The sequence below is a fragment of the Salvelinus namaycush genome, unplaced genomic scaffold (genome assembly GCF_016432855.1).
Source record: "Salvelinus namaycush isolate Seneca unplaced genomic scaffold, SaNama_1.0 Scaffold163, whole genome shotgun sequence".
NCBI lineage: Eukaryota > Metazoa > Chordata > Actinopteri > Salmoniformes > Salmonidae > Salvelinus > Salvelinus namaycush.
In genome coordinates this window covers 57,047-81,952 of record NW_024058375.1, presented here as the reverse complement: position 1 = coordinate 81,952, position 24,906 = coordinate 57,047, and the positions used below count along the sequence as shown (strand labels likewise).

The 24,906-nt window shown below is 48.3% G+C and overlaps 1 protein-coding gene across 2 annotated transcripts; it reads left to right on the top strand.

Moving 5' to 3' along the window:
• The first annotated feature begins 2,384 nt into the window (after positions 1–2,384).
• Positions 2,385–8,311, top strand: cstf1 (cleavage stimulation factor, 3' pre-RNA, subunit 1). 2 transcript variants are annotated; one of them, XM_038983389.1, is made up of 5 exons: positions 2,385–2,451; positions 2,979–3,176; positions 3,451–3,728; positions 4,752–4,949; positions 8,125–8,311. In XM_038983389.1, the coding sequence occupies exons 2-5, from the start codon at positions 3,008–3,010 to the stop codon at positions 8,308–8,310; spliced, it is 831 nt and encodes a 276-aa protein (XP_038839317.1). In that variant the 5' UTR covers positions 2,385–2,451; positions 2,979–3,007; the 3' UTR covers position 8,311. The 2 variants fall into 2 exon arrangements, with proteins under 2 accessions (XP_038839317.1, XP_038839319.1); XM_038983391.1 differs by having other exon boundaries at positions 2,414–2,479.
• The last annotated feature ends 16,595 nt before the right edge of the window (positions 8,312–24,906 follow it).

The window sequence follows — 24,906 nt, the reverse complement described above, 5'->3', positions numbered from 1 at the left end:
ATCTTTGTGGGCTATACTCGGCCTTGTCTCAGGATTGTAAGTTGGTGGTTGAAGATATCCCTCTAGTGGTGCGGGGGCTGTGCTTTGGCAAAGTGGGTGGGGTTATATCCTTCCTGTTTGGCCCTGTCCGGGGGTATAATGGGATGGGGCCACAGTGTCTCCTGACCCCTCCTGTCTCAGCCTCCAGTATTTATGCTGCAGTAGTTTATGTGTCGGGGGGCTAGGGTCAGTTGGTTATATCTGGAGTACTTCTCCTGTCTTATCCAGCGTCCTGTGTGAATTTAAGTATGCTCTCTCTAATTCTCTCCTTCTCTCTTTCTTTCTCTCTCTCGGAGAACCTGAGCCCTAGGACCATACGTCAGGACTACCGGGCATGATGACTCCTTGCTGTCCCCAGTCCACCTGGCCTTGCTGCTGTTCCAGTTTCAACTGTTCTGCCTGCGGTTATGGAACCCCTACCTGTCCCAGACCTGCTGCTTTCAACTCTTAATGATCGGCTATGAAAAGCCAACTGACATTTATTCCTGATTATTATTTGACCATGCTTGTCATTTATGAACATTTTGAAAATCTTGGCTCTCTCTAATTCTCTCCTTCTCTCTTTCTTTCTCTCTCTCGGAGGACCTGAGCCCTAGGACCATACATCAGGACTACCGGGCATGATGACTCCTTGCTGTCCCCAGTCCACCTGGCCTTGCTGCTATTCCAGTTTCAACTGTTCTGCCTGCGGTTATGGAACCCCTACCTGTCCCAGACCTGCTGTTTTCAACTCTTAATGATCGGCTATGAAAAGCCAACTGACATTTATTCCTGATTATTATTTGACCATGCTTGTCACTTATGAACATTTTGAACATCTTGGCCATGTTCTGTTATAATCTCCACCCGGCACAGCCAGAAGAGGACTGGCCACCCCTCATAGCCTGGTTCCTCTCTAGGTTTCTTCCTAGGTTTTGGCCTTTCTAGGGAGTTTTTCCTAGCCACCGTGCTTCTACACCTGCATTGCTTGCTGTTTGGGGTTTTAGGCTGGGTTTCTGTACAGCACTTCGAGATATTAGCTGATGTACGAAGGGCTATATAAAATAAACTTGATGATGGTTGACATAATTTTGGGGAATTTTCCAAGCTGTTTAAAGGCACAGTCAACTTGGTGTACGTAAACTTCTGACCCACCGGAATTGTGATACAGTGAATTATCTGTGAAAGTGAAATAATCTGTCTGTGAACAATTGTTGGAAAAATGACTTCTGTCATGCACAAAGTAGATGTCCTAACGGACTTGCCAAAACTATAGTTTGTTAAGAAGAAATTGTGGAGTGGTTGAACGACGAGTTTTAATGACTCCAGCCTATGTAAACTTCAGACTTCAACTGTACATACATACATACATACATACATACATACATACATACATACATACATACATACATACATGTAAGGGATAAACACTGACGCTTTGTACATTATCTGGAAATAATGGATGACTTGGTACCGTGTTTATTAGTTCCAGATAATGTACAGAACGGAGGGGATTATCCCATTTATACCACCGTTGCAAAATAAAACTATCACACATTTACTGGTAAAAAGATCGGGCCTAGTCTGTACCGCCATTCATTTCGGACTCGGGCCAGATCTGGCTGCCAGACCCAGGCCAGCAGATTTAGATCTGGCATGCCGGAATCAGGCCAAATGCGGGCCAGACATTCGTGTTACCTGGGGAAGCTCGGGAACAAATGGTGCTTTCAAGACAACTGGGAACTCTGAAAAAACCTGAGGTCAAATCATGACGTCAGTGATCTTCAGGTTGGAAAGTCAGAGCGCTAGAAAGATGCCAGAGTGTCCGACTTGGAACTCCAAGTTGGATGACCGTTCAAAACTATTTTTCCCAGTTGGAGATGGCTGATGAATGGCTGATGTTTTTTTTCTGAGTTGCCAGTTGTTTGGAACACTGCAAAAACAGAAATAAGAATGATTGGAAAGGACGTCTCCATTCAAGTCAGTGATGGCATAATGGGTGGACTGGCAGCCATTTTGAGTGTACCCATGCAAGAAAGTAAAAGCGGGAAGTGCACCCTTCAAACTGTGCTGTGTAATTTGTTGAGTTAACTCAATTGATATTACAAAACATAAATGTCATTGCATGTGCCATCAGTTAGCATCATTTGAATGAACATTCTACATTACCATGTAAATCCAGCATCAGTTGATAGAACATTCCAAATTACCATGGAAATTATTGCAACACAATAACAGGCAGCCATTTTGAGTGTACCCGTTTGTTTACCAGGCAGGGTAAGAGCTTCTAAGTACGTTCTATTCATTGTCATTTCCATGGTCAAAACACACGCCCCGTTACGTACTGACGCATAAATGTGGCACGTGATGCAAGTGACGTAGTTACGCAGCGCATGCTTTGTAACCCCAGGCGCCCATTGAACCAAGGCAAAGGTATTTTGCAACATTTGAAAGGTTTTATGTATGTAGCTAACGTTTCTTTAAGTTTGATACATTTTCTTGATATTCGTGTTGTGTTATACATAATCGCACTCAATAAAACCAAGTTTTAACCCGTTTGGTGCAGTCGTTGCTTGCACAATGTTGGGCTAGTTAGCAAGCAGTAGATAACGTTAAATGAAAATGCATTCATTGAGTTTATTTGATTTTACTTCCCTAAACTCGGTTGGTTATTATTGCAAACATAAGGTGCTTGTTAACAGTTTGTACGGCCTACGATTTATGTTTGTAATGTGAATGTTACGAATGGTTTTGTTGTCGTAGCTAGCTATCTTGCATTGTAGGTCCCGTTGGTATGCTAACGTTAGTTACTTAACCAGCCACAAGTGGGCTTCCATAGTATTCGCATGATAGTTGAGCTTTCTAGCTAGCTAGTTGAAGTTATAGAAGTTGAAGAGTCCATGATAAAAACGTTTTTGATTTGTAGCAAATAATGATGACCATGTTTTGATCGATTTCAGCAAAGTTCGTTGAAGAAGCCTGAGCGGAGATGTATCGTCCCAAACCGACGCTGCGGGACCGGCAGCACCTGTACCGGCTGATCATCAGCCAGTTGCTGTATGACGGTTACACCAACATCGCCAACAACCTCATCACAGAGGTGAAGCCACAGAGCGTCGTGTCGCCCTCTGAGAACCTCATGCAGCTGGCCAAGATAGGTGAGTGGGTAGTGGACTAGCTCGTAGGACAATGCTAGCTACATGTCGTTGTTTTTGAACTGTACTGCTCCGCTGTTTCATCCATCCCGTCATCCCAAGACATTGCGAATGGCGACAGTGTAGTTTGCTAGATAAATGTCTGTTGTGTTGTCACCGTTTTAATCAACTGTATTGCTCCATTCACCCCCAGGGCACGGAGAATGGTGACTGTGGTGCAGTAGATAGCTCAATGTCTGCAGTTGACTGTATCTCTCCATCCACCTCCTCTCTCCAGGCATGGAGAACGATGACAGCGCGGTGCAGTATGCCATCGGGCGGTCTGACACAGTGGCACCAGGCGTTGGCATCGACCTGGAGTTTGACGCTGACGTCCAGTCCATGTCCCCCGAGGCGTCTGAGTACGAGACTTGTTACGTGACGTCTCATAAGGGTCCGTGTCGCGTGGCCACCTATAGCCGGGACGGGCAGCTCATTGCTACGGGCTCTGCAGACGCCTCCATCAAAGTCCTGGACACAGAGCGTATGCTGGCCAAGAGTGCCATGCCCATAGAGGTGAGACAGAGGGCTCTATCTGACATTGTAACGTATTCCCTGTGTAGTGCACTACTGTTGACCCGAGCCTTGGTTGTATTCACTAGCAACTAAACAGAACGAGGACGAAACAGAGAGGGTAGTGTTGTCGCGATAGCAGCATTTTGACTTCGCTACCAGGTTTAGTATCACAATACTCGATACCACATAAAGGTCTATGAGCCAAAGTCACAGAATGGCTCTTGATCCAGACAAACTCAGCTACTGCTCTGATCACAGTGGCCATCCTTTTGAGTTCAATATCATTACATTTGTATGAAAAACATTTTAGACAGCCATGTGTGCATTAGGTGAATCAATTATACAATCAATTTGATTTTGTTTTTACCAATCTAACCACAAAACAACAATGGTAATCATTTATTTGAATGGTAAATCTGAGGACATGTAATTTTATTGTACTTTTCAACATTCTGCATAGAAGAAGCAAGCTCTTATTTTTTAAAGTGTGGTTGGCTCTTTTTATTTATTTACATTTTAAGAAATGTCATTCGAAGGCAGAATGTGGCTGTATAATCTGACTTTGTAGCTGTTGAATCTAGCGGAAACCAGACGGGAGGCAAAGGAATAGTTTTTGGTGACAGCCAGCTTTGAAATCAGCATATATTGTGTTGTGGTTTCATATCACAAACAATGTACTAGGGTGTTTAATTCAGCTGTCAACTAGCAAGGAAAGTTAGCCTACAGCACTTCGTTCTATAAAGGGGCTGCTCTGTTAGACAGACTTGAGCCTCTCAATCACATGAGACATTTGACAGACGTACCGAATGTAACAAATTCTAGCACCGAAATTTTGTTTTTTGTATCGGGGGGAAAATACAGAAGTTTTTGTATACCATGCAACACTACGAGAGAGACCTACCTGGATTTGTCTAATAAGAACGCTTGTTTTAGTGTTCTGCCGTGTGCTGTAATAAGACCTAGGTGATCAGAACGTTCTGGAGAATTCTGTACATGATGTAGTAATGTTCCTGTGTGTTCTAGGTGATGATGAATGAGACGGCCCAGCAGAACATGGAGAACCACCCTGTGATCAGAACACTGTACGACCACGTGGATGAGGTTACGTGTCTGGCGTTCCACCCCACGGAACAGATCCTGGCGTCTGGGTCACGTGACTACACCCTCAAACTGTTTGACTACTCCAAGCCCTCTGCCAAGAGAGCCTTCAAACATGTACAGGTAACAACAGAGGTGGGGCCTTTAGACTGGTACAGGTAACAACAGAGGTGGGGCCTTTAGACTGGTACAGGTAACAACAGAGGTGGGGCCTTTAGACTGGTACAGGTAACAACAGAGGTGGGGCCTTTAGACTGGTACAGGTAACAACAGAGGTGGGACCTTTAGACTGGTACAGGTAACAACAGAGGTGGGACCTTTAGACTGGTACAGGTAACAACAGAGGTGGGGCCTTTAGACTGGTACAGGTAACAACAGAGGTGGGGCCTTTAGACTGGTACAGGTAACAACAGAGGTGGGGCCTTTAGACTGGTACAGGTAACAACAGAGTACCCTTAGACTGGTACAGGTAACAACAGAGGTGGGGCCTTTAGACTGGTACAGGTAACAACAGAGGTGGGGCCTTTAGACTGGTACAGGTAACAACAGAGGTGGGGCCTTTAGACTGGTACAGGTAACAACAGAGGTGGGGCCTTTAGACTGGTACAGGTAACAACAGAGGTGGGGCCTTTAGACTGGTACAGGTAACAACAGAGTACCCTTAGACTGGTACAGGTAACAACAGAGGTGGGGCCTTTAGACTGGTACAGGTAACAACAGAGGTGGGGCCTTTAGACTGGTACAGGTAACAACAGAGTACCCTTAGACTGGTACAGGTAACAACAGAGGTGGGGCCTTTAGACTGGTACAGGTAACAACAGAGGTGGGGCCTTTAGACTGGTACAGGTAACAACAGAGGTGGGGCCTTTAGACTGGTACAGGTAACAACAGAGGTGGGGCCTTTAGACTGGTACAGGTAACAACAGAGTACCCTTAGACTGGTACAGGTAACAACAGAGGTGGGGCCTTTAGACTGGTACAGGTAACAACAGAGGTGGGGCCTTTAGACTGGTACAGGTAACAACAGAGTACCCTTAGACTGGTACAGGTAACAACAGAGGTGGGGCCTTTAGACTGGTACAGGTAACAACAGAGGTGGGGCCTTTAGACTGGTACAGGTAACAACAGAGTACCCTTAGACTGGTACAGGTAACAACAGAGGTGGGGCCTTTAGACTGGTACAGGTAACAACAGAGGTGGGGCCTTTAGACTGGTACAGGTAACAACAGAGTACCCTTAGACTGGTACAGGTAACAACAGAGGTGGGGCCTTTAGACTGGTACAGGTAACAACAGAGGTGGGGCCTTTAGACTGGTACAGGTAACAACAGAGTACCCTTAGACTGGTACAGGTAACAACAGAGGTGGGGCCTTTAGACTGGTACAGGTAACAACAGAGGTGGGGCCTTTAGACTGGTACAGGTAACAACAGAGGTGGGGCCTTTAGACTGGTACAGGTGACAACAGAGGTGGGGCCTTTAGACTGGTACAGGTGACAACAGAGGTGGGGCCTTTAGACTGGTACAGGTGACAACAGAGGTGGGGCCTTTAGACTGGTACAGGTGACAACAGAGGTGGGGCCTTTAGACTGGTACAGGTGACAACAGAGGTGGGGCCTTTAGACTGGTACAGGTAACAACAGAGGTGGGGCCTTTAGACTGGTACAGGTAACAACAGAGGTGGGGCCTTTAGACTGGTACAGGTAACAACAGAGGTGGGGCCTTTAGACTGGTACAGGTGACAACAGAGGTGGGGCCTTTAGACTGGTACAGGTAACAACAGAGGTGGGGCCTTTAGACTGGTACAGGTAACAACAGAGGTGGGGCCTTTAGACTGGTACAGGTAACAACAGAGGTGGGGCCTTTAGACTGGTACAGGTAACAACAGAGTACCCTTAGACTGGTACAGGTAACAACAGAGGTGGGGCCTTTAGACTGGTACAGGTAACAACAGAGGTGGGGCCTTTAGACTGGTACAGGTAACAACAGAGTACCCTTAGACTGGTACAGGTAACAACAGAGGTGGGGCCTTTAGACTGGTACAGGTAACAACAGAGGTGGGGCCTTTAGACTGGTACAGGTAACAACAGAGGTGGGGCCTTTAGACTGGTACAGGTAACAACAGAGGTGGGGCCTTTAGACTGGTACAGGTAACAACAGAGGTGGGGCCTTTAGACTGGTACAGGTGACAACAGAGGTGGGGCCTTTAGACTGGTACAGGTGACAACAGAGGTGGGGCCTTTAGACTGGTACAGGTGACAACAGAGGTGGGGCCTTTAGACTGGTACAGGTGACAACAGGTGGGGCCTTTAGACTGGTACAGGTGACAACAGAGGTGGGGCCTTTAGACTGGTACAGGTGACAACAGAGGTGGGGCCTTTAGACTGGTACAGGTGACAACAGAGGTGGGGCCTTTAGACTGGTACAGGTGACAACAGAGGTGGGGCCTTTAGACTGGTACAGGTGACAACAGAGGTGGGGCCTTTAGACTGGTACAGGTAACAACAGAGGTGGGGCCTTTAGACTGGTACAGGTAACAACAGAGGTGGGACCTTTAGACTGGTACAGGTAACAACAGAGGTGGGGCCTTTAGACTGGTACAGGTAATAACAGAGGTGGGGCCTTTAGACTGGTACAGGTGACAACGTTATCTCCTCTCAGAACCTATAGAAAACGGGAAGTTACATTTAATGTGTTGTATTAAGTAGAGAGATCAGGGGTTTGGGCAGAACCTATAGAAACAGGAAGTTACATTTAATGTGTTGTATTGAGTAGAGAGATCAGGGGTTTGGGCAGAACCTATAGAAAACGGGAAGTTACATTTAATGTGTTGTATTAAGTAGAGAGATCAGGGGTTTGGGCAGAACCTATAGAAACAGGAAGTTACATTTAATGTGTTGTATTAGGTAGAGAGATCAGGGGTTTGGGCAGAACCTATAGGAAACGGGAAGTTACATTTTTAATGTGTTGTATTAAGTAGAGAGATCAGGGGTTTGGGCAGAACCTATAGAAACAGGAAGTTACATTTAATGTGTTGTATTAAGTAGAGAGATCAGGGGTTTGGGCAGAACCTATAGGAAACGGGAACAGGTGTGCTGGGCTGGCGGGGAAAACCTGTGGTATCATCATACTACTTGGTGAGAATTGGCCTTGTATCACATAGTTAGTAAAATGTTGGTATTGTGACAACGCTGCTCTGAAAAATAATAATATAATTGTCACCTTATTGAGCCCAGCCGTTAGCAACCCTGGATTAGATATACTAACAGTAGTGTCTGTCTCTGTGTCTGCTCCCCACAGGAAGCGGAGATGCTGCGGGCCATCTCCTTCCACCCGTCAGGAGACTTCCTTTTGGTGGGGACGCAGCACCCGACCCTCCGCCTCTACGACGTTAACACCTTCCAATGCTTCGTCTCCTGCAACCCTCTAGACCAGCATACTGACACCATCAGTGGAGTCAACTACAACCCTAATGCTAACAGGTAACCCTGACCTCTAACCCTCTAGACCAGCATACTGACACCATCAGTGGAGTCAACTACAACCCTAATGCTAACAGGTAACCCTGACCTCTAACCCTCTAGACCAGCATACTGACACCATCAGTGGAGTCAACTACAACCCTAATGCTAACAGGTAACCCTGACCTCTAACCCTCTAGACCAGCATACTGACACCATCAGTGGAGTCAACTACAACCCTAATGCTAACAGGTAACCCTGACCTCTAACCCTCTAGACCAGCATACTGACACCATCAGTGGAGTCAACTACAACCCTAATGCTAACAGGTAACCCTGACCTCTAACCCTCTAGACCAGCATACTGACCCCATCAGTGGAGTCAACTACAACCCTAATGCTAACCCTGACCCCTGACCTCTAACCCTCTAGACCAGCATACTGACCCCATCAGTGGAGTCAACTACAACCCTAATGCTAACAGGTAACCCTGACCTCTAACCCTCTAGACCAGCATACTGACCCCATCAGTGGAGTCAACTACAACCCTAATGCTAACAGGTAACCCTGACCTCTAACCCTCTAGACCAGCATACTGACCCCATCAGTGGAGTCAACTACAACCCTAATGCTAACAGGTAACCCTGACCTCTAACCCTCTAGACCAGCATACTGACCCCATCAGTGGAGTCAACTACAACCCTAATGCTAACAGGTAACCCTGACCTCTAACCCTCTAGACCAGCATACTGACCCCATCAGTGGAGTCAACTACAACCCTAATGCTAACAGGTAACCCTGACCTCTAACCCTCTAGACCAGCATACTGACCCCATCAGTGGAGTCAACTACAACCCTAATGCTAACAGGTAACCCTGACCTCTAACCCTCTAGACCAGCATACTGACCCCATCAGTGGAGTCAACTACAACCCTAATGCTAACAGGTAACCCTGACCTCTAACCCTCTAGACCAGCATACTGACCCCATCAGTGGAGTCGACTACAACCCTAATGCTAACAGGTAACCCTGACCTCTAACCCTCTAGACCAGCATACTGACCCCATCAGTGGAGTCAACTACAACCCTAATGCTAACAGGTAACCCTGACCTCTAACCCTCTAGACCAGCATACTGACCCCATCAGTGGAGTCACTACAACCCTAATGCTAACAGGTAACCCTGACCTCTAACCCTCTAGACCAGCATACTGACCCCATCAGTGGAGTCGACTACAACCCTAATGCTAACAGGTAACCCTGACCTCTAACCCTCTAGACCAGCATACTGACCCCATCAGTGGAGTCACTACAACCCTAATGCTAACAGGTAACCCTGACCTCTAACCCTCTAGACCAGCTACTGACCCCATCAGTGGAGTCAACTACAACCCTAATGCTAACAGGTAACCCTGACCTCTAACCCTCTAGACCAGCATACTGACCCCATCAGTGGAGTCAACTACAAACCCTAATGCTAACAGGTAACCCTGACCTCTAACCCTCTAGACCAGCATACTGACCCCATCAGTGGAGTCAACTACAACCCTAATGCAACAGTAACCCTGACACCTCTAACCTCCAGACCAGCATACTGACCCCATCAGTGGAGTACAACACAACCCTAATGCTAACAGGTAACCCTGACCTCTACCCTCTAGACCAGCAATTACTGACCCCATCATGGAGTCACTACAACCCTATGCTAACAGGTAACCCTGACCTCTAACCTCTAGACCAGCATACTGACCCATCAGTGGAGTCAACTACAACCCTAATGCTAACTGACCCCTGACCTCTAACCCTCTAGACCAGCATACTGACCACCATCGTGGAGTCAACTACAACCCTAATGCTACAGGTAACCCTGACCTCTAACCCTCTAGACCAGCATACTGACCCATCAGTGGAGTCAACTACACCCTAATGCTAACAGGTAACCCTGACCTCTAACCCTCTAGACCAGCTACTGACACCTCAGTGGAGTCAACTACAACCCTAATGCTAACAGGTAACCCTGACCTCTAACCCTCTAGACCAGCATACTGACACCATCAGTGGAGTCAACTACAACCCTAATGCTAACAGGTAACCCTGACCTCTAACCCTCTAGACCAGCATACTGACACCATCAGTGGAGTCAACTACAACCCTAATGCTAACAGGTAACCCTGACCTCTAACCCTCTAGACCAGCATACTGACCCCATCAGTGGAGTCAACTACAACCCTAATGCTAACAGGTAACCCTGACCCCTGACCTCTAACCCTCTAGACCAGCATACTGACCCCATCAGTGGAGTCACTACAACCCTAATGCTAACAGGTAACCCTGACCTCTAACCCTCTAGACCAGCATACTGACCCCATCAGTGGAGTCAACTACAACCCTAATGCTAACAGGTAACCCTGACCTCTAACCCTCTAGACCAGCATACTGACCCCATCATGGAGTCAACTAAACCCTAATGCTAACAGGTAACCCTGACCTCTAACCCTCTAGACCACATACTGACCCCATCAGTGGAGTCAACTACAACCCTAATGCTAACAGGTAACCCTGACCTCTAACCCTCTAGACCAGCATACTGACCCCATCAGTGGAGTCAACTACAACCCTAATGCTAACAGGTAACCCTGACCTCTAACCCTCTAGACCAGCATACTGACCCCATCAGTGGAGTCAACTACAACCCTAATGCTAACAGGTAACCCTGACCCCTGACCTCTAACCCTCTAGACCAGCATACTGACCCCATCAGTGGAGTCAACTACAACCCTAATGCTAACAGGTAACCCTGACCTCTAACCCTCTAGACCAGCATACTGACCCATCAGTGGAGTCAACTACAACCCTAATGCTAACAGGTACCCTGACCTCTAACCCTCTAGACCAGCATACTGACCCATCAGTGGAGTCACTACAACCCTAATGCTAACAGGTAACCCTGACCTCTAACCCTCTAGACCAGCATACTGACCCCATCAGTGGAGTCGACTACAACCCTAATGCTAACAGGTAACCCTGACCTCTAACCCTCTAGACCAGCATACTGACCCATCAGTGGAGTCACTACAACCCTAATGCTAACAGGTAACCCTACCTCTAACCCTCTAGACCAGCATACTGACACCATCAGTGGAGTCACTACAACCCTAATGCTAACAGGTAACCCTGACCTCTAACCCTCTAGACCAGCATACTGACCATCAGTGGAGTCAACTACAACCCTAATGCTAACAGGTAACCCTGACCTCTAACCCTCTAGACCAGCATACTGACCCCATCAGTGAGTCAACTACAACCCTAATGCTAACAGGTAACCCTGACCCTAACCCTCTAGACCAGCATACTGACCCCATCAGTGGAGTCAACTACAACCCTAATGCTAACAGGTAACCCTGACCTCTAACCCTCTAGACCAGCATACTGACCCCATCAGTGGAGTCAACTACAACCCTAATGCTAACAGGTAACCCTGACCTCTAACCCTCTAGACCAGCATACTGACCCCATCAGTGGAGTCAACTACAACCCTAATGCTAACAGGTAACCCTGACCTCTAACCCTCTAGACCAGCATACTGACCCCATCAGTGGAGTCAACTACAACCCTAATGCTAACAGGTAACCCTGACCTCTAACCCTCTAGACCAGCATACTGACCCCATCAGTGGAGTCACTACAACCCTAATGCTAACAGGTAACCCTGACCTCTAACCCTCTAGACCAGCATACTGACCCATCAGTGAGTCAACTACAACCCTAATGCTAACAGTACACCTGACCTCTAACCCTCTAGACCAGCATACTGACCCCATCAGTGGAGTCAACTACAACCCTAATGCTAACAGGTAACCCTGACCTCTAACCCTCTAGACCAGCATACTGACCCCATCAGTGGAGTCGACTACAACCCTAATGCTAACAGGTAACCCTGACCTCTAACCCTCTAGACCAGCATACTGACCCCATCAGTGGAGTCAACTACAACCCTAATGCTAACAGGTAACCCTGACCTCTAACCCTCTAGACCAGCATACTGACCCCATCAGTGGAGTCAACTACAACCCTAATGCTAACAGGTAACCCTGACCTCTAACCCTCTAGACCAGCATACTGACCCATCAGTGGAGTCACTACAACCCTAATGCTAACAGGTAACCCTGACCTCTAACCCTCTAGACCAGCATACTGACCCCATCAGTGGAGTCAACTACAACCCTAATGCAACAGGTAACCCTGACCTCTAACCCTCTAGACCAGCATACTGACCCCATCAGTGGAGTCAACTACAACCCTAATGCTAACAGGTAACCCTGACCTCTAACCCTCTAGACAGCATACTGACCCATCAGTGGAGTCAACTACAACCCTAATGCTAACAGGTAACCCTGACCTCTAACCCTCTAGACCAGCATACTGACCCATCAGTGGAGTCAACTACAACCCTAATGCTAACAGGTAACCCTGACCTCTAACCCTCTAGACAGCATACTGACCCCATCAGTGGAGTCGACTACAACCCTAATGCTAACAGGTCCCTGACCTCTAACCCTCTAGACCAGCATACTGACCCCATCAGTGGAGTCAACTACAACCCTAATGCTAACAGGTAACCCTGACCTCTAACCCTCTAGACCAGCATACTGACCCCATCAGTGGAGTCAACTACAACCCTAATGCTAACAGGTAACCCTGACCTCTAACCCTCTAGACCAGCATACTGACCCCATCAGTGGAGTCACTACAACCCTAATGCTAACAGTTAACCCTGACCTCTAACCCTCTAGACCAGCATACTGACCCCATCAGTGGAGTCAACTACAACCCTAATGCTAACGTGACCCCTGACCTCTAACCCTCTAGACCAGCATACTGACCCCATCAGTGGAGTCACTACAACCCTAATGCTAACAGGTAACCCTGACCTCTAACCCTCTAGACCAGCATACTGACCCCATCAGTGGAGTCAACTACAACCCTAATGCTAACAGGTACCCTGACCTCTAACCCTCTAGACCAGCATACTGACCCCATCAGTGGAGTCACTACAACCCTAATGCTAACAGGTAACCCTGACCTCTAACCCTCTAGACCAGCATACTGACCCATCAGTGGAGTCAACTACACCCTAATGCTAACAGGTAACCCTGACCTCTAACCCTCTAGACCAGCATACTGACCCCATCAGTGGAGTCAACTACAACCCTAATGCTAACAGTAACCCTCTGACCTCTAACCCTCTAGACCAGCATACTGACCCCATCAGTGGAGTCAACTACACACCCTAATGCTAACAGGTACCCTGACCTCTACCCTCTAGACCACATACTGACCCATCAGTGAGTCACTACAACCCTAATGCTAACAGGTAACCCTGACCTCTAACCCTCTAGACCGCATACTGACCCCATCAGTGGAGTCAACTACAACCCTAATGCTAACAGTACCCTGACCTCTAACCCTCTAGACCAGCATACTGACACCATCATGGAGTCAACTACAACCCTAATGCTAACAGGTAACCCTGACCTCTAACCCTCTAGACCAGCATACTGACCCCATCAGTGGAGTCGACACAACCCTAATGCTAACAGGTACCCTGACCTCTAACCCTCTAGACCAGCATACTGACCCATCAGTGGATCAACTAAACCCTAATGCTACAGGTAACCCTGACCTCTAACCCTCTAGACCAGCATACTGACCCCATCAGTGGAGTCAACTACAACCCTAATGCTAACAGGTAACCCTGACTCTAACCCTCTAGACCAGCATACTGACCCATCAGTGGAGTCAACTACAACCCTAATGCTAACAGGTAACCCTGACCTCTAACCCTCTAGACCAGCATACTGACCCCATCAGTGGAGTCGACTACAACCCTAATGCAACAGGTAACCCTGACCTCTAACCCTCTAGACCAGCATACTGACCCCATCAGTGGAGTCAACTACAACCCTAATGCTAACAGGTACCCTGACCTCTAACCCTCTAGACCAGCATACTGACACCATCAGTGGAGTCAACTACAACCCTAATGCTAACAGGTAACCCTGACCTCTACCCTCTAGACCAGCATACTGACCCCATCAGTGGAGTCAACTACAACCCTAATGCTAACTGCCCCTGACCTCTAACCTCTAGACCAGCATACTGACCCCATCAGTGGAGTCGACTACAACCCTAATGCTAACAGGTAACCCTGACCTCTAACCCTCTAGACCAGCATACTGACCCCATCAGTGGAGTCAACTACAACCCTAATGCTAACAGGTAACCCTGACCTCTAACCCTCTAGACCACATACTGACCCATCAGTGGAGTCACTACAACCCTAATGCTAACAGGTAACCCTGACCTCTAACCCTCTAGCCACCACATACTGACACCATCAGTGGAGTCAACTACAACCCTAATGCTAACAGGTAACCCTGACCTCTAACCCTCTAGACCAGCATACTGACACCATCAGTGAGTCAACACAACCCTAATGCTAACAGGTAACCCTGACCTCTAACCCTCCTCTAGACCAGCATACTGACCCCATCAGTGAGTCACTACAACCCTAATGCTAACAGGTAACCCTGACCTCTAACCCTCTAGACCAGCATACTGACCCATCAGTGGAGTCAACTACAACCCTAATGCTAACAGGTAACCCTGACCTCTAACCCTCTAGACCAGCATACTGACCCCATCAGTGGAGTCACTACAACCCTAATGCTAACAGGTAACCCTGACCTCTAACCCTCTAGACCAGCATACTGACCCATCAGTGGAGTCAACTACAACCCTAATGCTAACAGGTAACCTGACCTCTAACCCTCTAGACCAGCATACTGACACATCAGTGGAGTCAACTACAACCCTAATGCTAACAGGTACCCTGACCTCTAACCCTCTAGACCAGCATACTGACCCATCATGGAGTCAACTACAACCCTAATGCTAACAGGTAACCCTGACCTCTAACCCTCTAGACCAGCATACTGACACCATCAGTTGAGTCAACTACAACCCTAATGCTAACAGGTAACCCTGACCTCTAACCCTCTAGACCAGCATACTGACACCATCGTGGAGTCACTACAACCCTAATGCTAACAGGTAACCTGACCTCTAACCTCTAGACCAGCATACTGACCCCATCAGTGGAGTCAACTACAACCCTAATGCTAACAGTAACCCTGACCTCTAACCCTCTAGACCACATACTGACCCCATCAGTGGAGTCAACTACAACCCTAATGCTAACTAACCCTGACCTCTAACCCTCTAGACCAGCATACTGACCCATCAGTGGAGTCACTACAACCCTAATGCTAAACAGGTAACCCTGACCTCTAACCCTCTAGACCAGCATACTGACACCATCAGTGGAGTCAACTACAACCCTAATGCTAACAGGTAACCCTGACCTCTAACCCTCTAGACCAGCATACTGACCCCATCAGTGGAGTCACTATAACCCTAATGCTAACAGGTAACCCTGACCTCTAACCCTAGACCAGCATACTGACACCATCAGTGGAGTCAACTACAACCCTAATGCTAACAGGTAACCCTGACCTCTAACCCTCTAGACCAGCATACTGACCCCATCAGTGGAGTCAACTACACCCTAATGCTAACAGGTAACCCTGACCTCTAACCTCTCGACCAGCATACTGACCCCATCAGTGGAGTCAACTACAACCCTAATGCTAACAGGACCCTCCTCTAACCCTCTAGACCAGCATACTGACCCCTCAGTGGAGTTCAACTACAACCTAATGCTAACAGGTAACCCTGACCTCTAACCTCTAGACCAGCATACTGACCCATCAGTGGAGTCACTACAACCTAATGCTAACTAGACCCTGACCTCTAACCCTCTAGACCAGCATACTGACCCCATCAGTGGAGTCAACTACAACCCTAATGCTACAGGTAACCCTGACCTCTAACCCTCTAGACCAGCATACTGACCCATCGTGGAGTCACTACAACCCTAATGCTAACAGGTAACCCTGACCTCTAACCCTCTAGACCAGCATACTGACCCATCAGTGGAGTCAACTACAACCCTAATGCTAACAGGTAACCCTGACCTCTAACCCTCTAGACCAGCATACTGACCCATCAGTGGAGTCAACTACAACCCTAATGCACAGGTAACCTGACTCTAACCCTCTAGACCACATACTGACCCCATCAGTGGAGTCACTAAACCCTAATGCTAACAGTAACCCTGCCTCTACCCTCTAGACCAGCATACTGACACCATCAGTGGAGTCACTACAACCCTAATGCTAACTGACCCTGACCTCTAACCCTCTAGACCAGCATACTGACACCATCAGTGGAGTCAACTACAACCCTAATGCAAACAGGTAACCCTGACCTCTAACCCTCTAGACCAGCATACTGACCCATCAGGGAGTCAACTACAACCCTAATGCTAACAGGTAACCCTGACCTCTAACCCTCTAGACCAGCATACTGACCCATCAGTGGAGTCAACTACAACCCTAATGCTAACTGACCTGACCTCTAACCCTCTAGACCGCATACTGACACCATCATGGAGTCATACAACCCTAATGCTAACAGGTAACCCTGACCTCTAACCCTCTAGACCAGCATACTGACCCCATCAGTGGAGTCAACTACAACCCTAATGCTAACCCTGACCCCTGACCTCTAACCCTCTAGACCAGCATACTGACACCATCAGTGGAGTCAACTACAACCCTAATGCTAACAGGTAACCCTGACCTCTAACCCTCTAGACCAGCATACTGACACCATCAGTGGAGTCAACTACAACCCTAATGCTAACAGGTAACCCTACCTCTAACCCTCTAGACCAGCATACTGACCCCATCAGTGGAGTCAACTACAACCCTAATGCTAACAGGTAACCCTGACCTCTAACCCTCTAGACCAGCATACTGACACCATCAGTGGAGTCAACTACAACCCTAATGCTAACAGGTAACCCTGACCTCTAACCCTCTAGACCAGCATACTGACCCATCAGTGGAGTCACTACAACCCTAATGCTAACTAGACCCTGACCTCTAACCCTCTAGACCAGCATACTGACCCCATCAGTGGAGTCAACTACAACCTAATGCTAACAGGTAACCCTGACCTCTAACCCTCTAGACCAGCATACTGACCCCATCAGTGGAGTCACTACAACCTTAATGCTAACAGGTAACCCTGACCTCTAACCCTCTAGACCAGCATACTGACCATCAGTGGAGTCAACTACAACCCTAATGCTAACAGGTAACCCTGACTCTAACCCTCTAGACCAGCATACTGACCCCATCAGTGGAGTCAACTACAACCCTAATGCTAACAGTAGACCCTGACCTCTAACCCTCTAGACCAGCATACTGACCCCATCAGTGGAGTCAACTACAACCCTAATGCTAACAGGTAACCTGACCTCTAACCCTCTAGACCAGCATACTGACCCATCAGTGGAGTCAACTACAACCCTAATGCTAACAGGTAACCCTGACCTCTAACCCTCTAGACCAGCATACTGACCCATCAGTGGAGCAACTACAACCCTAATGCTAACAGGTAACCCTGACCTCTAACCCTCTAGACCAGCATACTGACCCCCATCAGTGGAGTCCTACAACCCTAATGCTAACAGTAACCCTGACTCTAACCCTCTAGACCAGCATACTGACCCCATCAGTGGAGTCAACTACAACCCTAATGCTAACAGGTAACCCTGACCTCTAACCCTCTAGACCAGCATACTGACACCATCAGTGGAGTCAACTAAACCCTAATGCTAACAGTAACCTGACCTCTAACCCTCTAGACCAGCATACTGACCCATCAGTGGAGTCGACTACAACCCTAATGCTAACAGGTAACCCTGACCTCTAACCCTATAGACCAGCATACTGACCCATCAGTGGAGTCAACTACAACCCTAATGCTAACAGGTAACCCTGACCTCTAACCCTCTAGACCAGCATACTGACCCATCAGTGGAGTCGAACTACAACCCTAATGCTAACAGGTAACCCTGACCTCTAACCCTCTAGACCAGCATACTGACACCATCAGTGGAGTCACTACAACCCTAATGCTAACAGGTAACCCTGACCTCTAACCCTCTAGACCAGCATACTGACACCATCAGTGGAGTCAACTACAACCCTAATGCTAACAGGTAACCCTGACCTCTAACCCTCTAGAACCAGCATACTGACACCATCAGTGGAGTCAACTACAACCCTAATGCTAACAGGTAACCCTGACCCCTGACCTCTAACCCTCTAGACCAGCATACTGACCCCATCAGTGGAGTCGACTACAACCCTAATGCTAACAGGTAACCCTGACCTCTAACCCTCTAGACCAGCATACTGACACCATCAGTGGAGTCAACTACAACCCTAATGCTAACAGGTAACCCTGACCTCTAACCCTCTAGACCAGCATACTGACCCCATCAGTGGAGTCACTACAACCCTAATGCTAACAGGTAACCCTGACCTCTAACCCTCTAGACCAGCATACTGACCCCATCAGTGGAGTCAACTAAACCCTAATGCTAACAGGTAACCCTGACCTCTAACCCTCTAGACCAGCATACTGACACATCAGTGGAGTCGACTACAACCCTAATGCTAACAGGTAACCCTGACCTCTAACCCTCTAGACCAGCATACTGACCCCATCAGTGGAGTCAACTACAACCCTAATGCTAACCCTGACCCGACCTCTAACCTCTAGACCAGCATACTGACCCATCAGTGAGTCACTACAACCCTAATGCTAACAGGTAACCCTGACCTCTAACCCTCTAGACCAGCATACTGACACCATCAGTGGAGTCGACTACAACCCTAATGCTAACAGGTAACCCTGACCTCTAACCCTCTAGACCAGCATACTGACCCCATCAGTGGAGTCACTACAACCCTAATGCTAACAGGTAACCCTGACCTCTAACCCTCTAGACCAGCATACTGACCCATCAGTGGATCAACTACAACCCTAATGCTAACAGGTAACCCTGACCTCTAACCCTCTAGACCAGCATACTGACACCATCAGTGGAGTCAACTACAACCCTAATGCTAACAGGTAACCCTGACCTCTAACCCTCTAGACCAGCATACTGACACCATCAGTGGAGTCAACTAAACCCTAATGCTAACCTGACCCTGACCTCTAACCCTCTAGACCAGCATACTGACACCATCAGTGGAGTCAACTACAACCCTAATGCTAACAGGTTAACCCTGACCTCTAACCCTCTAGACCAGCATACTGACACCATCAGTGGAGTCAACTACAACCCTAATGGCTAACCTGACCCTGACCTCTAACCCTCTAGACCAGCATACTGACACCATCAGTGGAGTCAACTACAACCCTAATGCTAACAGGTAACCCTGACCCCTGACCTCTAACCCTCTAGACCAGCATACTGACACCATCAGTGGAGTCGACTACAACCCTAATGCTAACAGGTAACCCTGACCTCTAACCCTCTAGACCAGATATTCCCATACTGGGTTGCAATGCCGTCGGGGGTACGCCAAATAAAAATGGGATTCACATTAAAAAAATATATATATAATAATAATTAATTCACATGTTCAAACAGTCCCTTGATATTTTCCAACAGGGCTGTACATTTTGAGTACGTTTGGGTGAGGTTTTTCTCTCGCCTGAGTCGCCTCGTTTCACTGCCAAAAATACAATTTAACCATCTAGTGTTCAGCGAAATAACAGCACAATGTCAAATACATGTAGTCAAATAATTAACATCCAATCACATTAACCGTTACTCTCTCGCGGGGAACCTTCACTCTTGCTTAGACATTTAGAAACAAAACATGACAATTTGAAAAATAAGCCGCGGGAGTTTTTGAGCGAATATCGACGAATTTGAGTAGACGGCGTGTATAAAAGCAACAGATACCATTAATAAACGGGCTAGAAGCGTCTTATATGGAGCTACCGATGGCTAGGACGGCAAGGCATCATACTAGTGTGGAAGACTGCTAGGACAGGCAAGCCTCATACTATTGTGGAAGACTGGCTAGGACAGGCAAGCCCATACTATTGTGGGGGACTGCTAGGACAGGCAGCCAATACTATTGTGAAGACGCAGACGGCACCTCATACTATTGGGAAGACTGGACTAGGACAGGCAAGCCCTACTATTGTGGAAACTGCTAGCAGGCAGCCTCATACTATTGTGGAAGACTGCTAGGACAGGCAAGCCTCATACTATTGTGAAGACTGGCTAGGACAGGCAAGCCTCATACTATTGAAGACTGGCTAGGACAGGCAAGCCTCATACTATGTGGAAGACTGGCTAGGACAGGCAAGCCTCATACTATTGTGGAAGGACTGCTAGGACAGGCAAGCCTCATACTAATTGTGGAAGACTGGCTAGGACAGGCAAGCCTCATACTATTGTGGAAGACTGGCTAGGACAGGCAAGCCCCATACTATTGTGGAAGACTGGCTTAGGACAGGCAAGACTCATACTATTGTGGAAGACTGGCTAGGACAGCAAGCCTCATACTATTGTGAAGACTGGCTAGGACAGGCAAGCCTCATACTATTGTGGAGACTGGCTAGGACAGGCAAGCTCATACTATTGTGGAAGACTGCTAGGACAGGCAAGCCCATACTATGTGGGGACTGGCTAGGACAGCAAGCCTCATACTATGTGGAAACTGGCTAGACGGCAGCCTCATACTTGTGGAGACTGCTAGGACAGGCAAGCCTCATACTTGTGGGGGACTGGCTAGGAAGGCAAGCCTCATACTATTGTGGAAGACTGGCTAGGACAGGCATGGCCTCATACTATTGTGGAAGACTGGCTAGGACAGGCAAGCCTCATACTATTGTGGGGGACTGGCTAGGACAGCAAGCCTCATACTATGTGGAAGACTGGCTAGGACAGGCAAGCCTCATACTATTGTGGAAGACTGGCTAGGACAGGCAGAGCCTCATACTATTGTGGAAGACGGCTAGGACAGGCAAGCCTCATACTATTGTGGAAGACTGGCTAGACAGGCAAGCCTCATACTATTGTGGAAGACTGGCTAGGACAGGCACCTCATACTATTGTGGAAGACTGGCTAGGACAGGCAAGCCTCATACTATTGTGGAAGACTGGCTAGGACAGGCAAGCCTCATACTATTGTGGAAGACTGGCTGGACAGGCAAGCCCCATACTATTGTGGAAGACTGGCTAGGACAGGCAAGCCTCATACTATGTGGAAGACTGGCTAGGACAGGCAAGCCCCATACTATTGTGGAAGACTGGCTAGGACAGGCAAGCCTCATAACTATGTGGAGACGGCTAGGACAGGCAAGCCTCATACTATTGTGGAAGACTGGCTAGGACAGGCAACTAACTACTTGTGGAAACTGGCTAGGACAGCAAGCCTCATACTATTGTGGAAGACTGGCTAGAACAGGCAAGCCTCATACTATTGTGGAAGACTGGCTAGGACAGGCAGCCTCATACTATTGTGGGGACTGGCTAGGACAGGCAAGCCTACATACTATTGTGGAAGACTGCTAGGACAGGCAAGCCTCATACTATTGTGGAAGACTGGCTAGGACAGGCAAGCCTCATACTATTGTGGAAGACGGCTAGACAGGCAGCCTCATACTATTGTGGAAGACTGCTAGGAAGCAAGCCTCATACTATTGTGGGAGACTGGCTAGGACAGGCAAGCCTCATACTATTGTGGAAGACTGGCTAGGACAGGCAAGCCTCATACTATTGTGGAAGACTGGCTAGGACAGGCAAGCCTCATACTATTGTGGGGACTGGCTAGGACAGGCAAGCCTCAATACTATTGTGGAACTGGCTAGGACAGGCAACCCATACTATTGTGGAAGACTGGTAGGACAGGCAAGCCTCATACTATTTGAGACTGCTAGGACAGGCAAGCCTCATACTATTGTGGAAGACTGGCTAGGACAGGCAAGCCTCATACTTATGTGGAAGACTGGCTAGGACAGGGCAAGCCTCATACTATTGTGGAAGACTGGCTAGGACAGGCAAGCTCCATACTATTGTGGGGGACTGGCTAGGACAGGCAAGCCTCATACTATTGTGGAAGACTGGCTAGGACAGGCAAGCCTCATACATTGTGGAAGACTGGCTAGGACAGGCAAGCCTCATACTTTGTGGAAGATGGCTGGACAGGCAAGCCCATACTATTGTGGAAGACTGCTAGGACAGCAAGCCTCATACTATTGTGGAAGCTGGCTAGGACAGGCAAGCCTCATACTATTGTGGAAGACTGGCTAGGACAGGCAACCTCATACTATGTGGAAGACTGGCTAGGACAGGCAAGCCTCATACTATTGTGAAGACTGCTAGGACAGGCAAGCCTCATACTATTGTGGAAGACTGGCTAGGACAGGCAAGCCTCATACTATTGTGGAGGACTGGCTAGGACAGGCAAGCCTCATACTATTGTGGAAGACTGGCTAGGCAGGCAACCTCATACTATTGTGGAAGACTGGCTAGGACAGGCAAGCCTCATACTATTGTGGAAGACTGGCTAGACAGGCAAGCCTCATACTATTGTGGAAAGACTGGCTAGGACAGGCAAGCCTCATACTATTGTGGAAGACTGGCTAGGACAGGCAAGCCTCATACTATTGTGGAAGACTGGCTAGGACAGGCAAGCCTCATACTATTGGGGAAGACTGGCTAGGACAGGCAAGCCTCATACTATGTGGAAGACTGGCTAGGACAGGCAAGCTCATACTATTGTGGAGACTGGCTAGGACAGGCAAGCCTCATACTATTGTGGAAGACTGGCTAGGACAGGCAAGCCTCATACTATTGTGGAGACTGGCTAGGACAGGCAAGCCTCATACTATTGTGGAAGACTGGCTAGGACAGGCAAGCCTCATACTATTGTGGAAGACTGGCTAGGACAGGCAAGCCTCATACTATTGTGGAAGACTGGCTAGGGGAGCTTTGGGTGGTGGACAGGCAAGCCTCATACTATTGTGGAAGACTGGCTAGGACAGGCAAGCCTCATACTATTGTGGGGGACTGGCTAGGACAGGCAAGCCTCATACTATTGTGGAAGACTGGCTAGGACAGGCAAGCCTCATACTATTGTGGGAGACTGGCTAGGACAGGCAAGCCTCATACTATTGTGGGACTGGCTAGGACAGGCAAGCCTCATACTATTGTGGAAACTGGCTAGGACAGGCAAGCCTCATACTATTGTGGAAGACTGGCTAGGACAGGCAAGCCTCATACTATTGTGGAAGACTGGCTAGGACAGGCAAGCCTCATACTATTGTGGAAGACTGGCTAGGACAGGCAAGCCTCATACTATTGTGGGGGACTGGCTAGCACGGCAGCCTCATACTATTGTGGAAGACTGGCTAGGACAGGCAAGCCTCATATATTGTGGAAGACTGGCTAGGACAGGCAAGCCTCATACTAGGTACGGCTAGGACAGCAGCTCAAGGAGACTGGCTAGACAGCAAGCCTCATACTATTGTGGAAGACTGGCTAGGACAGCAAGCCTCATACTATTGTGGAGACTGGCTAGGACAGGCAAGCCTCATACTATTGTGGAAGACTGGCTAGGACAGGCAAGCTCATACTATTGTGGAAGACTGGCTAGGACAGGCAAGCCTCATACTATTGGGAAGACTGGCTAGGACAGGCAAGCCTCATACTATGTGGAAGACTGGCTAGGACAGGCAAGCCTCATACTATTGTGGAAGACTGGCTAGGACAGGCAAGCCTCATACTATTGTGGAAGACTGGCTAGGACAGGCAAGCCTCATACTATTGTGGAAGACTGGCTAGGACAGGCAAGCCTCATACTATTGTGGAAGACTGGCTAGGACAGGCAAGCCTCATACTTGTGAAGACTGGCTAGGACAGGCAAGCCCTACTATTGTGGAAGACTGGCTAGGACAGGCAAGCCTCATACTATTGTGGAAGACTGGCTAGGACAGGCAAGCCTCATACTATTGTGGAAGACTGGCTAGGACAGGCAAGCCTCATACTATTGTGGAAGACTGGCTAGGACAGGCAAGCCTCATACTATTGTGGAAGACTGGCTAGGACAGGCAAGCCTCATACTATTGTGGGGGACTGGCTAGGACAGGCAAGCCTCATACTATTGTGGAAGACTGGCTAGGACAGGCAAGCCTCATACTATTGTGGAAGACTGGCTAGGACAGGCAAGCCTCATACTATTGTGGAAGACTGGCTAGGACAGGCAAGCCTCATACTATTGTGGAAGACTGGCTAGGACAGGCAAGCCTCATACTATTGTGGACTGGCTAGACAGGCAAGCCTCATACTATTGTGGGGGACTGGCTAGGACAGGCAAGCCCATACTATTGTGGAAGACTGCTAGGACAGGCAAGCCTCATACTATTGTGGAAGACTGGCTAGGACGGCAAGCTCATACTATTGTGGAAGACTGGCTAGGACAGGCAAGCCTCATACTATTGTGGAAGACTGGCTAGGACAGGCAAGCCTCATACTATTGTGGGGACTGGCTAGACAGGCAAGCCTCATACTATTGTGGAAGACTGGCTAGGACAGGCAAGCCTCATACATTGTGGAAGA